The 17940-nt window shown below is 42.4% G+C and overlaps 1 protein-coding gene across 1 annotated transcript in view; it reads right to left on the bottom strand.

Annotated features, from left to right (window-relative positions):
* GNAL (G protein subunit alpha L) overlaps positions 1–17468 on the bottom strand; it is a 199635-nt gene extending 182167 nt beyond the window's left edge. Inside the window, exon 1 of the mRNA XM_084849862.1 lies at positions 16717–17468. Within this exon, the coding sequence (XP_084705988.1) occupies positions 16717–17251 (535 nt within the window). The 5' untranslated portion in view covers positions 17252–17468. The remainder of the gene's footprint in view (positions 1–16716) is intronic.
* Between the last annotated feature and the right edge of the window lie 472 nt (positions 17469–17940).

The raw sequence follows: 17940 nt of genomic DNA, 5'->3' as shown, positions 1-17940 counted from the left end.
GTAATTTTCTCTGGAAAGGGACATTATGGAAGTGGAATGTTCCAAGAGCAGAGGGGCTCCCAGTTCCAAGTCTGTTCCTGCCTAAGCATAGGAAGGTGTTTGACAGTGTGGCATTATCAGCGTTTCTATGACCTTACTACATTTTTCTTCCCTGTTCCTATTCATTCATTCTCTCTCTCTCTCTCTCTCTCTCTCTCTCTCTCTCTCTCGTTAGGGTTCAGGAACTGGTAAAAGAATTTAACACAGGTCAGCTGTTGCCTCCCTCCAAAGGGGGGCAGCTTGCAATTCTAACTCCTCACCTTGAGATGAGGCTTGTTAAAGAGCAGTTCTCTCACCTTCTGCAGCATTGCAAGCTTTGCGCTTGGACTGCTCAGCTGCAAGAGATGGGCAGGAGGGGCACGAAGACAACGAAGGCAGTCTTCCTGCACTTTCTCTCCCCAATGCATCTACCTTTTTGATCCCCTCTGCAGCATTCAAGGGAGCCTGACCTTTGTTTGGGTGAGTACCAAAATTCCCAGGAGAGGGATTCACGGGGTTTTCTAAGGGAAATTTTACATCTGGTAGTTTTAAGCTGAATTGTGAGTATGATTCTGTCAGAGGTAGCTAGGGTACCCTCCCCTTGCCACTGGCTCTCATTCTGCTTCAGCAGATTTTACCTGCTTTGGCCATAGAGCAGCACAGACTGCATAATCAAAGTCCCTCATCAGTCTCCCTTTAAGCAGAACAAACCCAGGCTCACCACAAGGAAAGGAGCTCTATCTCTTTTTTTGTCAACTGATGCCAAAAAAGCTCTGGAAGTCCTGAACCACTGCCTGTATGCAGTCATGGATTGGATATGGGTTAACAAGTTGAGGCTGAATCCAGAACATAGAGGTACTGTTGGTCAGTAGAAAAGCTAATCTGGGATCGGAGGTACAGCTGTTTTGGATGGGGTGGCACTCCCTCTGAAGGGTCATGTTCGCAGCTTGGGGTGCTTCTGGTCCTGACATTGCTTCTGGAGGGTTAGGTAAGTGCTGTAGCCAAGAGCACCTTTGCCCATCTTCAACTGATGGGCCAGTTGCACCTCTTCCTGTAGAAGACAGATCTGGCCACAGTGATCCACACCTTAATCACCTCCTATTTAGATTACTGCAATGCACTATATGTGGGGCTGCCCTTGAAGAGTGTTTGGAAACTGCAGCTAGTCCAAAATGCAATGGCCAGATTGCTTTCTGGCACACACTCTGTGGACCATATTACACCGGTCTTGTATCAACTGTTTGCCAAAATATGTCTGAGCACAATTCAAGATGCTGGTGCTTACCTATAAAGCCCTGAATGGCTCGGGGCCAGGGTATCTGAAAGACCACCTCCTGCCCATAGTTTAAGATCTCGTTCAGATGCCCTTTTATGTTTCCTGTCACCAAGAGAGGCCAGGTTAGTGGGAACATGGTAAAGGGCCTTCTCTGTGGCAGCATCTCACCAGTGGAACTCACTCCAAAAGTATTTTAGATTGGCCCCTCCTTTTGTTCAGTTTTAGGTAGGTTGTTAAAACATTTTTCTTCCACATAGCTTTTCAGTATTTTAAATGTATTCGCTCTGCACTCTGTTCTAAACATTTTAGTTCAGGGTTCCACCCACTCCTCCTCGGGAAAGAGGAAAAAATATGTCATCAATGCCAAAAGACATGGAAAAAACACAAAAAACTGCATGTGTAGATATTGTTCCTCCTTCCTTTGGTTGTTAAACCAATGGATACTTTGAGTGGGTCTCTAGAAGTTTTTATCCAAGACAAGAGTAAGCTGGTTCCTTATTCAGAAGTATATGAACCTAAGCCCAAGTAAGCTAAAGGAGATAGGGGGTATTTGAGCAAGATAGGCTTTTTCTGGATATTTTGAGAGTTCCTTGGTAAAGCAATTACACCTTGCATCTCTTGGCACCTCACACGAACAGACCACAACAACTTTCAGGCCGTTCATAGTAACCAACACCTTTGCTTCTCCTCCCCTTCACATCATCAGATTCTCTTTCTGGCCTCCTTTAAACAGGTTGTCAAATCTAAATGCCAGTGTGCCTCAGGTACTAAGGCCACAAGCAAACTCATTAACAAGCTACATGTCTTGCCTAAAGAAGTTGCTGATCTCCTTGTAATTCCTAAAGTAGATGCATCAAATACTAATCTTCCTCTTCCACAGTACAGAAAGATTATAATAAATTTCTTAATGAACACAATAGCATAAGGGAGAAAGTAGCTCTCAGGATGAACTTGATATGCCTCAGAAAATACTAGCAAAGCATCTACAATGGCTTCCATTTTGCAAGACCTTCCTTCCTCTGCACTAACCAACTACATAATCTCACTTTTGAGCAATCTTTTTTGGATAGCCTGAAGGAGCTCTCATTCACCTTTGTCACAAATGCAACTTTGGATGCTCTAAGATATTCTGCAGCAGCCACAGCACCCAAAACTACAGCCTACTGTAGTCTCTGGCTCACCATGGTCCATGTATACTTCAAATCAACATTAAAATTCGGCTTCTTTCCTATCTCCTCGGCCCACCTACCTCTGCCCATTTCCTCCCCTCTTCCCAGCAACATCACATTACCCAGTCCCCCTCAGGCTGTGGTTCCCCCACCATTTGGTTGATCTTCTGATTTCCTTCTAACTGCTGCACTGATAATCGGTCAATGTTCTATGACTGACAACGTGAAGAGTATATAACATCACTGCAGCTCAGCAAATGGCTAAAGTTCATTTAGGACAACCAGCAGGTAGTCTTTAGCTACCTTCATCCATGACATTTCTACCTAATGTAAGAGACAAGAGATTTATCATTACACTCGGCAATAACTGTGAGAGACTGCTTGTGCCACACAACTTTTCCCTCCAAAAGCAGAAGCTAACTGAATATATTACTAGCCCTGGGGAAGAAAGGAAACCTGTTTCCTACAGAAGAGATTCACCTATTGTAAACCAGACTGTAGCAAAATTAACCCTGTGGCAGTGACATGGGGTGAAAAATGTTCTGGACATTTTTGCAGTGCTTTATTTTTCTGCAGGAAATTTTCCATTTCATAAGTTCATTACTAACAATGAATGGATGCCAATTGCAAATGTAGTATTAGGCAACCTTGGTAGTTTCGAAGCTGTAATTAATGTTTTTCAGGTGATTATCCCCAGCAAGTATGTGAGAAAACACACATATGTTACTGAAATACATCTATGTCTCAGTGTGAAATGGAACTAATAAGTAGTGACAGTAAAACTGGCAACCTCAGTGGCAGAGAGTTGAACTCTATTGAAATAGATGAGTTGTTGTAAGCATATCATACACAGTCCTAAAATTAATTAAGAGTAGCCTTTCCCAGACTGGTGCCCTCTAGATGTGTTGGACTACAACTCCTAGCATCCCTGGCCAGCCATCCTGACTGAAGGATGCTGGGAATTGTAATCCAAAATATCTGGAGGGCACCCGTCTGGGGAAGGATGAATTTGTGTGTCAATAATTTTCTGTTCCTTCCTTCCTTCCTTCCTTCCTTTCTTTCTTTCTTTCTTTCTTTCTCATATTTAACCAATGTAAAGGAAGTGCATACTATTGTGTTTGAATTTTTACAAGTATTCCAATAGAAATATCTACATAATATAACATTTAAATCACATTAAAAAGTGTTTTAATTCCCCCCCCCCCCAATATTTCAGGTCAAATATCTCTGACGTATTGGGACAAGAAATTAACATGGGATACATTTTTAGCTTTGTTGTTTATTTTATTTGTATTTAGGAAACATGCTAAATTAAATCACTTTCTAATCATTTTCCTATGCAAACTGAAAATTTTCCAAATTTGGACTGGAACATTTTTCAGTTCAACATTTTCTGGAAAACTCATATCACTGCCTTGTGGCAGAAAAGGAAACTATATTCCCTGTGAGAGAAACTCATTTGCAACAAGTCTTCTGAAACAGTAGTTAGCTCCTCAGCCAAAATGTAATGAGCTTCCCTAAAGAAGAGACTTCCATCTACCATCACACATGCTGTCTCCCTGTCCTGCAATGAAAATTATCTACTACCTTCTCCAAAACCTCAATAGCAGCATCTGAGGAAGGAAAGCGTACAAGTCTGAAGAATGAAATTTTGTGTCAGTGTAACTGGACAGGCAAGGAGGTGAGGAAGTCACAGGCAATGGGACGTGAGGAAGCTTTACAGTCATGGGAAGTACAACAGAAGGTAAAATGGTGGTGGTGCGGATGAAATTAAATTGGGGAAACTTTTTCATTTATAGGGAGAGGTTCCCATAAAAAAAACCCAAATTAAGTATGTGGAAGAATATCCATTTGTTTGCCTTAATTTTTACATTATAAAACTCAAAAAGGCATTTCAGAGCCTGGTCATGGGTATGTAGGGGGAGAAATTTGTTCAATTCACATTTTAATGTGAACCTACATAATTCACACTTCCCAAACTAATACACAAACCATAAAGCACTTGGTATTTGAACTTCTATGACTTTTGCAATGCAGCTTTTCAATAAAAAACATGTTCCAAAAGGTGTATGCATCCTTCTCCATCGTATTGCCTTTCAGATGTTTTGGACTTCAACTCACGTCAGCCCCAGGTACCATGGTTAATGGTCAGGAATACTGGGAGTTGCAGTCCAAAACATCTGGAGAGAACCAGATATGGGAAAGCTGTGTTAAGGAAAAATGTGTACAAAAATGTGTATATTAGGAGAAATGCTCATGAAAACGCATACAAATTTTAAGGCAGAGGTGTTTTTACAAAGTTGCAAACTGATGTAGGGCTGAACAAACTTAAGGTCGGAAAAACAAGAAATGGAGAGAAACTGAAATTGACATTCATCCATGCTTACTTAAGGGACATGCAGGTGGGGATACCTAAGGACGATGTCTCTGTAATAATACAAACCACAGAATAATACAAAGAATAATTTTAAAATGTAATCATTTAATTTATCTAACTTACTACAATTAGTCAGCTGTAGGTTTCTAGTCAGATCTGTAAAATAATGTTAGTGATAATTTGATCCATACAATGACTGTTTTCTTTTAAAATCTATCAGCAGAACCAAAAGAGACAAAAATATATTCCACCATACCAGCAATCTTGTAAATCAGGTGTGGGTAACTTGTGGCCCTCCAGGTGCTTTGGCCTGCAGCTCCTACTATCCCTCACTACTGGCTACACTGGCTAGGGCTGATGGGAGCTACAGGCCAACAATATCTGGAAGGCCACAAGTTGCCTACCCTTGTCATAAATAAATCTAATTTCCATTGCCTTCATAAAGTGCCTGAACTGTTAAAGATGTTGCATTTAATTAAATTAAAAATGGTATAAAAGAAATATCTATGGAATTAACTCAAACATCTTTTGACCTTCTAGGACAACTAAATAACGAATTCTCAAACTCAACATCCAAATGTTTAGCTATAGTTTTATCTCATTGAGATCAGAAGCATATTGGGGTATATTGGCATTTCTTTTCAATAATTTAATGCCAGAACTGAGTTTCTTTGAAGCACTATTTGCATAATACTTAGAATGTTTAGGAATATAAGAATTCACACTAATGCGGGGAAAATATTCAAGCCAAAGAAGGAGTTATCAAATTCTATTTAACCTCATTAAATTTAACTAGAATAGTAAGACTTCCTGTAGGACGAACCCTCAGAGCTGTGTTTATGTTTGGTAGGGCTCCAAACCAATAACTCCATCACAATTGTATCTGATTAATTTGCAGAGGTCTATATCTCTTGCAAACACACCACACCACACCCCTTGACTAGCCTGTGGAATCAAACAATGTAAACTCAATTCAGATACATTCCAGGTGGTACCAGTGAACCTTGAAGGGTGGCTAATTGTCACTGAATATAAGCAAGGAGTTCAAAATATCTACTGATTCTGTTTTGAAAGACAATATAGGACAGGTGGGATAGTTTATCTCTGTTGCAGAAAGGTTTGCGAAAAAGTAGGACTGGTTTTAGATTAAGTTGTTTTCACAGTTCCTCTTATGAGGAAAATAGTATGTTCCAGAGAACTGGGTTTTTGCAGTGCATCAATTTATATTTAAAAGTATGGTTGCTTAATCTGACATCAAGGATGCTCATGGAAAAACCTCAGATATGGTTCATTGGGTCCAAATTCCAAGATAATGCTAGTCTTCCATAATCTAGTTTTATATCTGAATATCAGCTATTATCTCAAAAGATCATCTCCTACCGGCTCTATAAACTTAAGTACATTAAGGATACAATCCTATGCAAGTTTAGACAGAAAAAGTCCTATAACTCCCAGCATTCCCCAGCTAGCTATGCTTTTTTTTTAAAGACTTTTTTCTGTAGTGTAGGTGCTACCCAGAGAAAACATTTTTTTTCTTTCTCCTAACATCTGCTGCCACCATAAGGATCTAACTAATAATGCAAACTACATCCACAAAACCTAAACCAACAAACTTACTTTCATGGACAAAAATAGTATTTAAAATACGTAATTTTATTTAAACATTTTGTAACCAATGCATACAAATGCACAGATTCTTTCTTTAACTTATAGGGTGGTGTGGTGCGGAAAACAACAAGGAACAAAATTACAAGTTAGAAAACTAATGAGAAAAAGTGAAAGAAAACAGAAACTGAAAAGGGACAGACATGAACAATCAAAGTAAGAAGGTTAATACAAGAAGAATTGAGAGGGGAAAGCAAAAGAGAAAGATATGAAACAGCATAATCATAAAGAGCTTTGGGAAGTATCCATTCCTGTACTCCGCTTATGCCGGTGATGTACCACTAGCATAAGTGACCTCTAACACAACCTGTAATGCCAGCAGACACTATTGGCATTGTGCTAGGGTCACTTATGCTAGTGCTAAGTCAATGGCATAAGCAGAGCGGCAGCACTGGATACTGCCCTTTATGTTTAAGAAGATTAGAGTGAGTACAAGAGAAAGCCTGCGTAAGGAATAAAAAAAGAAGAAGCATGTATTGCTTCCATTCTAAAGTCCTTTAGCGCTGCTGAGGCATTGCTTTTCCACAATTCACTGGAAGCAGTGTTAAAACAGGGGCTGTCCATAAGCATTTCATACAGTGCTATATTATTCAGCAATGCCTTTTCCCACAGCTATACTTTTAATCACAAGCAAAGGTTCACCACAATGTTAATTAAAGTTTCCTCCTTGTAGGTTCAGCCCATTTTATTGCTTTATGATGAGCAAAGTCTGGGGCACCACAACCAAAATCTAAAGGGATTACTGACAGTCTCTCTTAATTGCAGTTTCTGTTCCTTTAATTACTGATTTACTTCTTCTTCCCCTTTTTATTTTTATAGTACATTTATATTATATAAATTATATTATATTATATAGTACATTTATATTTATAGTACATTTATAGTAACATTTCTTTACTATAAAAATAATCAAAAGAGAAAATAATGACAGCAAACCAGGACTCAAAGCCTCACCTCTGTGGTAACATAAACTCACTCTGTATCAGTTAAGAGGCTGTTTAGTGATGAATACCCTATTAATTGCATCTCAATCTACCCATGCTCATCAAGTAGCAATAAAATGAACTGAACCTGCAAGCAGGTAATTTTTAATTAAAGACACAGGAGCCCTTAAAGCAGTCTTGATTTTAACTATTCATTTGGTGGTCATAGGCGACCAGGAATTTTATGCAAGCAGGTGAGAAGGTTGGTGGCAAAGGGATGGACTGTTTTGTCCCTCCATTTTTTTTTTTTACTATCCTAATAGGTAATTAGCTTGCATTTCATTGTTGTCCATGAAGGAGAGGACTTTCTCCTCTCCATGGCCAGTATGGAAACCCAGGATACTAGCCTCTTAGCAGGCTACTTTAAAAAATATTGCAGGCTAATAACTTTTATAGGCTTATTTACCTTATTTATAGGCTTATTACAGGCTGCCTTAAAGTCTCAATACTTTGCCAGTCTACACTAGACGGACTGATGCTGCAATTGTGTGCAAGAGAACAAAAACAAAATTTATTATTTTTAGCCATCCCTCACACTGGCTGCAGTCAGTAAAATACAATAAAAATGACACTACAGTCTACACTAAAGCCAAAAACAGTCCCCAAAAGGAAGGTCATAGAAGAGTTCATTAGAAAAATTAAAATCAAAATCAAATCTATGAAGATTTGGCTGTAGAAAATTATAGGCCATCCAATGCACATTACCAGAGACATTAGCAGACAGATAAGATATAAATGAGAGGGGGAAAGAGTAAGGTTGAAGATAATCAACACAGAAATGGCAGAAGACATTAAAAAAATGAAAACAGGTAAATACCAAAAGAAGACTACACAGGGAAGATCCTTGGTAAGACCAACAGAAAGGGGTAGAGGGGAGCAAAAAACTATTAAGGGAATTAGTCAAAAGAAAGGTACAAAAGCAAGCAAAGAGAAAGTCACAAAATGTCTTGATTGCAAAGCAGTCTCAGATGAAGAAGGACAATAATAAATATTAATTAAGGAACAGGGCAGGGAGAATCATCAGAGAGAAAAATTACACACAGGAACAATTCTCACATCACTGTGCCACCACCTGATCATGCTGAGTGTGCTTATGAATGGACTGCCATTGGGCTATGACCAGGATATATTTGCATAGCGGTGCCAATTCCTTTACATAGGTTTGTATATGAGGCTGCTGAAATGTTTGCAATTACAGCAGCACCTTTTGGGTATTATAAGTTCCTTTGGTTATCTCCCTCTCCTGTTTTTAAAACAGGCACAATGTTCACTATTCTTCTTAAGCCCTACTAATTTTCTATTATCTTTTAGAGGAGCTAGTGTTTCTGGGACAAAGGTTTATGATCTTCAATATCCTTGAGTAAAGCTTATCTAGGCCTTCTGCTTACAGTTATTCACATAAGCAATAAAATTCACATAAGTTATTCACATTAAAAGAATTTGCTTGTAATTCTGACTGGTAATACTCACCCAACCCTTTTTTTACTTTTTGTTTTTTGGTCAGTGCTGTTCAATGTCTGCCATCATAGTATAGGCTGATGACGGATTAAAATGTGATGTGGCACTACAGAGGCCTCTGAAAGCACTTACCTATGTTGGCACTCCATACAACCAGCGTAAAAGACTGAGCCAAATGACTGCAATGTTTTCAGGCCAGTTTCTGGCAGCCATGCTGGCTTACAGACACTGCATATGTATGAACTGACACATGAACTAGAAGTATAATGCTATACATGTCTACTAATAAGTAAGCCCCATTGAGTTCAATGAGACTTACTCTTAAGTACATATGTACTGGACTGCAGCCTCAAAGCCTTTCAACATTATGCTGGTCCTGTGGAGAGCTAACACAGCGAGTGCTTCTTTGCAGCCACCATGTATTGGCCAAACATTTAAATCAGCACTGGAATAATATGTCTGTATTGCTAGCACTTGTAAACATCAGCATTTGGTTATTTTTGTTACTGTTTTTATGGTTGTTATGCCAGCTTAACGAACAGCTTCCTCTAGTGTTTAATTTGCAATACAATTGACCTTCTCAAAGGTTATTTTTTACAAGATACAAATGTACAGCTACGGAGTCTACTACTTTTAATATACCATCAACAAAAGAAATTACTGCATCAATATGGTTTCGGGGTCAAAAGTACCCCGAGAAGTCCATAAAAATAAAACACTTCTTAAGCATGACACCAATTTCAAGTAAAAAAAATACCTTGATTCAGAACTTTCCTTTTTCAGTAAAACAATATAATTGTTAAGAGGTCATTGGGGTCAATAGTACCCCACAATGTAACATACATAACACCCAGAAGAACACTTTGTGTGTTATAACTGACCCCACGGTTTTCAAAACATATTGTTCCATTAACATACACATTTAATAATTATCTATTTAAAAGACTTTTAACCTGCTTTTCAGAACAGACTACCCTCACAAGGTAGTTTACAGATTTTCTATCATTTCATCACTTGTGTCACCCACCTGCCCCTTCCCTTGGTGTCAACGATGGTAGACCCTACTGGTTCTGAAGCTGCCTCTCTCATTGTTTTATGCATGCTGACTATGTCTCTAGTCTTAATCCAGAGTTAAATCTTGGTATTCTCAGAAACAATGGATTAGATTCAGACTTCGCTCCTGCTGGTGAAAAAATTCCCTGAGTGCAGTACCAATCATTGCATTTTCCCATCAGTGGAAATGGGGGAAGCAACTTCTGCAGATTCCTCCATCCCCACAGCCCCTTCTGAAAGGGCTCTAGAGGGTTGGGGGACCCTCCAGAACTGTGTGGGAGGTGGCAGTGGGGGCTGCAGGGGGAGGGGAGAATCAACAAAAGTCACCTTCCCCACTTTCCACAGCAGGATCCCTGATGGATCAAAGGCCTTCCATGGACAGAAGGGACCTTTCCATTTGCAGATGACGAAGCCTGGATCCAACCTATTGTATTAATACTCTCTAAAGTTATCCAACCATGTAATCCTTATGCATGTTTACTCAGAAGTAAGTCTCCTTAAGTTCAATGGGACATATTTCCTATTAAGTGTGTTTAGGACTAGGGATGGCGGAGAATTTCTCCCCGAAACTTCGGGGGGCCGAGCGCCAACGTGTTCGGCCCCCTGAACAAGTTTTGGGGAGAAATCCTCCGACCCCCCCGCCCCCCGCCCCCCCCCGGGACGGGACTTACCTTCCCTGAATGTCCCTCCCGGCGGCGGGTCCGGCTGGCGGTTCGTCCGGTGTTCGAGCGGGGCGGGAGCGGCAGCCGGTCTTTCGACCGGCTGCCGCCCCCGCCATTGCAATGAAAGAAAAAAAAAAAACACGTCCCCTGATAGGCTACGTGACGATTCACGTAGCCTATCACGGCAAGATTTGCAAAGTCAGCCGTGATAGGCTACGTGAATCGTCACGTAGCCTATCACGGGTGACTTTAAAAAAAAAAAAGTGTGTACGGATAATGGCGGCCCCCATAGGGAGCCGCCATTCCCGTTCCTTATTTGGTCGCTGTAGTCTACGTTAATGTTTACATAGACTACGGCGAAAATAAGGGCAACGCTATTTGCGTTGCCCTTATTTTCGCCGTAGTCTACGTAAACATTGACGTAGACTACAGCAACTAAATAAGGAACGCGAATGGCGGCTCCCTATGGGGGCCGCCATTCGCGTATGCGCTTTTTTTTTTTAAGTCACCCGTGATAGGCTACGTGACGATTCACGTAGCCTATCACGGCTGACTTTCCAGATCTAGCCGTGATAGGCTACGTGAATCGTCACATAGCCTATCAGGGGACGTGTTTTTTTTTTTTACTTTCGTGTTCGCGGCCGGGCGAGGCGGGAAGCCTCCCCCCCCGGCCTGAATTTCGGCTGGGCGAGGCGGGAAGCCTCCCCCCCCGGCCTGAACTTCGCGGGGGGAGCAGCAAAGCGCTCCCCCCCACCGCGAAAAAGCTGCGAGAAAAGGTAAGTGACTTTCGTTCACCCCTATTTAGGACTGCAGCCTGACACTGCAGTCCTGTACATGTCTACTCATATGAATGTGCTCCATTGAAAACAACGGTGCTTGCTTCTGAGTAAACGTGAATATCATTATGCTGTTAATACAGTTCTTTTCCTTTAACATTAAGATTTTTTAAGAGGATTTTAAATCTATACATGCGCTATGTAAAACAGTAGTGTATCACATGCAACAAGTAAATATATAAAATGTTTAAATTTTATATTACAATTTTACAATAAATTAAAAGTATTTATTTCAGGAAGTGAAGTTTTCCATGAGATATACTGTAATGCATTTCTATAAGGAAACTGTACGTCGGCTTTAGAAGGCGGTTCCCTGCATGAAAAAGGTTAATTAAAATTGTACAAGACCCAGCTCTGGCAGAAGTGTTTACAAAGGCACCCAATGAAGGGAGGCAATATCATTCAAACAGCAAATGACTTGCCACCTATATACAGGACCAAAGGGCAACTAAAACAACCATTACTGACAATAGTAAGCACTGCATGTAAATGATTTTCTTACCCAATATCTTCTTCAATGATTCATAATCTCAAACTCAGACTGTCACGTTAACAATATATTTGTATTCTACTTTCTAAAAATATAGAAAATTCTTTACAATATGCTTTTCTGAAGATAACTGTTGCCATGCCTTCAGATAATAAACATCAACAAATATACTAAAAGAAAACTCAATTCTTTGAGTGCCGATCCTTATGTAGCCAAAACAGCACAATCCACACACAAGAGGGAGGTATCAGCAGGCTCAGAGGAACCCCAAGGTTTGCAGAAGTATAATAAAACTTTAGAAACAAAAATGCTACAGAGGAAATCCAACAGAAAATCTCAGTAAGGACTGAGCATGGAAAACCAGGGGCGAGGAGGAATGGAATGAAGGATCCTGAACAGGAGCACTTCACACTGCAACTTTTTTTTGCAGGACCCACCTGTGAGATACTAAATAGACTGATGCCACGTAATGAGCCGACTTATGTTGGTGCTGAATGTTTTTAGCGATACACAGAGCAATCCTATGCATGTTTACCTAAGCAAGTTCCATAATTTTCAGTTGGGCTTACTCTCAGGTAAGTATGTATAGGGTTTGCAGCCACTGTGACCTTCATCTTGAAGGATACGTAAGTAGCTGGATTGGCAAATATGTGTTCCACTCAGTGTCCAATATCTGATTATCGCTGAGAGTCTCAAGTAAATTTTGTAAATGTATGAAAGTATACATTTCCCCAATTTTTGGACATGCACCATCACATTTTGGTGACTGCCAACATTCACCAACATACCTTAAGTTTTCCAACAGTCACAAATTCTGGGATTGTCAATATTCACATGTGAATGTCAACATCTACCAGATGTCAGGCATTACCTATAACACAACCTTCCCCAACCTGGTGCCCTCCACATGTGTTGGACTACAGTTCCCATAATCTCCAGTCAGCATGGACACGTTGTTATAACAGACATACCAAAAGATTTATTGATGCAAAACACAATTATTTCCAGTGTAATTGAATCTATTAGAATTAAAGTTGCACTGGGCCAGAAAGTCATCGTGTCCATCACTTCTTCCACAGGTAGAACCACATACCTGCCTATTAAAGATAATCTCATGTAAGCTCAATAAGAATACATCACAAAGAACAAGTGCATCCCAGGCAGTTTCCTACAGTGCAAATGACTACAAATGTTTCAAGATTATTTAAACCACACATTGTCTGGCTCCTAGGAATATAGGATCACTAGCCAATCTGATCTGGGAGAAAAACTTTTCCAAACGTCAGCATAGTGATCAGTAGAACTCCAAGCATCTTATCATAAAACATTTTCCCTGCGAGAAACGTATTACATTAGCCACCAGCAGATTACATACTAGAAACAAAAGGCTCTAATTGAACGATATCCCGGATGGTAACAGCAAATGTGTCTCACATATAGGAGAAATTTGATGATGAATTCTGATGGCAATTTATACTGAACTATACTATTTAAAGGCTGGCATGCAGCATGCCTTTTGTAAGGCCTTAGATTTATCATCGACATCATCATACAAGGAAGTCAACATATACAATCTGACTCTATAGCAGTCATGCAAATAAAATTACCTAGGGAATTCCCTACTCATCTAAATCCACTGCTCCCCCACCATTTTCTAGTGGCATCCCCAGTTCCTTTCCCATCTCCAACCCTTCCTCCCACTGAATGGCTGATCCACCTGGGCCACCCACATAGCCACACCACTCTCAGAAGACAGGGAGAGAGGTAGCAGAAACAGTTCATATTAGCACTGCGCTAATGGGAGCTATTCTTACTTTTTATGCAGTCTCTATGACACAGTCTCTGTGTTAAGCAGGGATGCATTATGAAGGGTACAGGTGGGATGCTCTCCTTGGATCCAGTCTTCAAAAACCATACCTCTAAATATGACTGTTCTAAAGAAACAGTCAAGTATGCTCCCTTTTTCTCCTTGAAAGAAGGGGTAAATGTTAGGGACACATGGGGTGCTTCCAGATGAGGGTTTTGCTGCGCAATCACCTGCTCCATTCACTGAATTTTACAGAGGGATCCAGACAATGTCACCTTCCACTTGTAGTCCTCCTGTGTTTCCCCACCACTTCGCCAGTCTTTTTTCTTTCCACAAAAAATCCATTAAGGAAGAAAAGATGGAATAGCTGCACAATGCCTTTTGATTAGTAGGGCTAAGAGACCCTCCATCTGGAAATACCCATAGTGGTCACAGAATGCATTCTGTGTTCTGCACACTAGGATGTCTTTGGGCAGTATCTAATGTTGTCCGTGCACCGGGGGACCCATCGCTGGTGCAACAGGAAGTGAGCATTTCCTAAAGCAACTGAAAATGAGCTGAAATACTCATTTCCAGAACAGCACAGCTCAGTGCAGCTCGCAAAAAGGAGCTCTGCTTACCTCTCCCATTCTGGAAACAAGCATTTCAGCTTGTTTCTGGGGTTGCTCTAGGAAGAGCTAGCTTTCTGGTGCACCAGTGGTGGGTCCCATTGGTGCAACACAACTGGTGCAGGGGCAAAATAGGATACTGACTTTTGTCTCCTATCTAGCCTGAAAGAGTCATGAACTCTTTAGTATTTGATTCAGTTGCACGATTTGGTTGGTAACCTTGGAGCAATTCTTACTTGCCACAGGCAATCAGCTGGGTAGCTGATTGCCTGTGAAGAGGCAATCCTCATATGTGTATGTGTGTGTGTGTATTTGTGTGTGTGTGTGTGTGTGTGTGTGTATATATATATATATTCATATTCATTCCCTCATCACAGGATATATCACATACCCTGATATATCCTCATCACTGATATCTCACATACCCTTTTACTACTCTCCAAAGCAACAATGGAGCAGTCATTCCAATGTTTAGTTTGTTTGACTTTTACTGCATACTTACCCAATACAGAATATATTACCCTTATACAGAATAACACCTGAAAAACATTTCCATTCAAAGACCCATTGGAAGGATTTTTCTTGTTACCAGCTAATAGATACTATTGTGTATACTACAAACACCCAGCCAATAACAGTCGATGGTTTATTTTTAGAACTGATACCATTTTGGCAGTCACCTCTGACACCTTTACAAATAAAAGTATTTTTAACTGGTCTATTTCCTTCTTAACATTTATGAGAGAATCCACTGGCATATATGTAATACTGGATAAATGAAAGAAAGTAATCTACAATCTAGTGACTCTTGAACAGAAGTTAAAGATTTCTAATCTTACTTTGTAGAATACATCTACCCATTCACGATTTAAAAGAACAAATCAGATACACCTGAGTACAGTTTATTTCTTCAGGGAAATCTGGTGCTTCACTTAACTATCCCCACAGCATTCACACTGCAAAAGCAACAGTTATAATGAGGCTCCTAGAGAGAACTAATAATTATTAATTAAAAAGTACCAACACACACATTACACTTTATGGGAAAATAGCTTACCTTGTACAATTCTAAAATACTAGATTGATAGATGCTTCACTGGTAGCCTCTACCACCCCTACTCCCTTCTGCCAAGGCCTATCTAATGCTAAACTTAAATTATTCACAAAATATTGGTCCTTGCTTACTGCTTAAATTCTAGTCACAATGCATGAGGATCAGGGGGGAAAAAAATCTTTCTTCAGGTCAAGTTTCTTGGCAGCTATAAAGGGTTTTCATTTTGCCCTACATGACACAAAGCTACCTGATGCTTACTTTGACTTCTACTAGGTTGCACTGAAGTATGGCTCTTTATATAGGTGATCATACAATCTCTGAAGAACAATATGGTATAGAAGAATCCATCTTGCATAGATTCTCAAGTCCCTTCCAATCCCCTCCAGTCTTATAACACTTCAAACACTATCGGTGAAATACAACTACTGTAATCCTTCTATGCAACATTAATCAACTCCTCATCTTTCCAAAATTACCTAGCCCGTTGTCTTGCATTTCCATTGGCTCACTTATGAGTCATAAAATCATACTACCTCTTCTCAAAAGGGCATTAGCCACTGACTCCAGCAGCAAGGGCATTAGCAATTGCATCCAGCAGCAAAAAGAATAGTCTTTATTAATAAACTTTAACTGTAAAATCATTAACAGCCAAACATTTTTACATCCTCAACATGCCACTACAAGTACTTTCCTTTTTGAGTAACAATACATGCATACAATAAGAATCAGAGAAACAACATAATTTCTCTGTTGCTGCTTGGACATAACACCTCCACCTTATAATAATGGTTTTCATAACTGGAGAAAAGTGATGAAGCTAGGTCATTTGGAGGAGAGAAGAGATGGGGAACAAGGGGAAACCGGATGACCATGAAGGAAGAGAGCTGGAGGAAGGGGAGGGGGATGGAGGGCTGAGCACACAGAAGGGGAACAGAGCTGGAGGAACACAGGAAAAATCAGACTAAAGGGATTGGGCAAATGCAAGACATTTATAGGAGATGTGCAAATACTGAGAAGGGAGTTTGAGTCAGGAAGAGGTGACAGAAAGGTGCTGTGGAGAAGCCCAAGGGAAGGCATGCCCGAGGGTCGGCATACATCCCTTTGTTCCTGAACGCCACCCTGTCATGAGGCAGCACCCCCACCTGGTCATAGCTCGGGTGTGTGTGTGTGTGTGTGTGTGTTGAACTGTCATGTGGCCATCCCTGGAGACAGCCAGCGCCACCTGTGCTCTGAGGCGAGGCAGGGCGGGGTGGTACGTACCCAGCAGCAGCAGGCGGTGCGTTTGCTTGTATTCCCGCTTCTGCTCCTTAAGCGCCCGGTCGATGCTCTTGCTGACCCGCCTCGCCTCCTTCTCCGCCTCCCGCTCCTCCAGGCGCGCCTTCTCCCAGGGTCTCTGCAGCGCCAGAGGCTGCGCCTTGGCCTGAGGCGCCGGCTCCGTTGGCGCGTTCTCCCGGGGAGCCGCCCCGTTGCCCCCTCCGTTCTGCAGGAGCACCAGCGGCCCGTCCAGCTCCCCCACGCGGGGCTTCCCGCCGGCGCCTTCCGCCTCGCCGCCGCCGGTGCTGCTGTTGCCGCCGCTGCAGCCTTTCCCCGCGCTTCTTCCTCTTCCTCCCCCGGCCTGGGCTCCGGGCGGCGGCGGCGGCTGCGCCCGGGCCAAGGGCTCCGCCGTGGGCGGCGGCGCCGGCTGCTGCTCGGTCTCCGAGGTGGCGGCGGCGGCGCTGGAGATGGAGCCGCCGCCGCCGCCGCCTGCGCCGGGCTCGCCGAAGAGCCGCGGGCGCAGGCTGTAGCACAGCCCCATGTCTGGCTGCCCCTCCGGGGGACGGACGAGCCGCCGGGCGCGCGTCTGGGCTGGCGGCGGGAGGGCAGGCAGGGCTCAGCGCTCGCCGTCGTCCCCGCGCGTCAGGGCCGCGGAGGGTGCGCCTGGCAGCCCCCCCTCACAGCCCCGCTGCTGCCGCTGGGCCATTTTGCATTTTCCCTGCTTCCTTCCCTCTCGTCGTCGTCGTCGTCGTCGTCTCGTCCTCCTCAGGGCAAGCGGCGGTTGGGCGGCAGCGGCAGCTCCTCGCCTCAGATCACCTGACACGGACCCGCCACCGCCGTCGAGTCCACCTTACCGTAAATACCCCAGAGCGAGTCCACCGCGCAGTTCCACGTTACAGCAGAATTGGAAGGTGCCCGAGGCGCGTGTACACATGTGTGTACTTAGCCCAAACAGCCCTGTTCTCTGCCTTGGTCAAGGAGGACTGACGTTCACTCATGCGCGCGCGCGCGCCCGCACACACAGGGCAAGCAGCCCAAATGGTGTTGCGCTCACACAGAGGCAGAACTGCCCTCTAAAACGAATCTCCTTGAGACTCAGGCAGAGACAATCCTGTCTTTCCTCTTCCTATTGTACTCTGGGGTGTTCCCTCCTCCTTTACAAATATAGTCATCCCAATACAAACTCCTTGGCACACTATAGCCTTCCCTAGCCAACAAACCACATCTGGC

The sequence above is a fragment of the Heloderma suspectum genome, chromosome 4, assembly GCF_057233095.1.
Source record: "Heloderma suspectum isolate Gila_16-S chromosome 4, 16-S_ref, whole genome shotgun sequence".
NCBI lineage: Eukaryota > Metazoa > Chordata > Lepidosauria > Squamata > Helodermatidae > Heloderma > Heloderma suspectum.
Note: the sequence above shows the minus strand (reverse complement) of the source record. Positions and strands in the feature narration are given on the sequence as shown.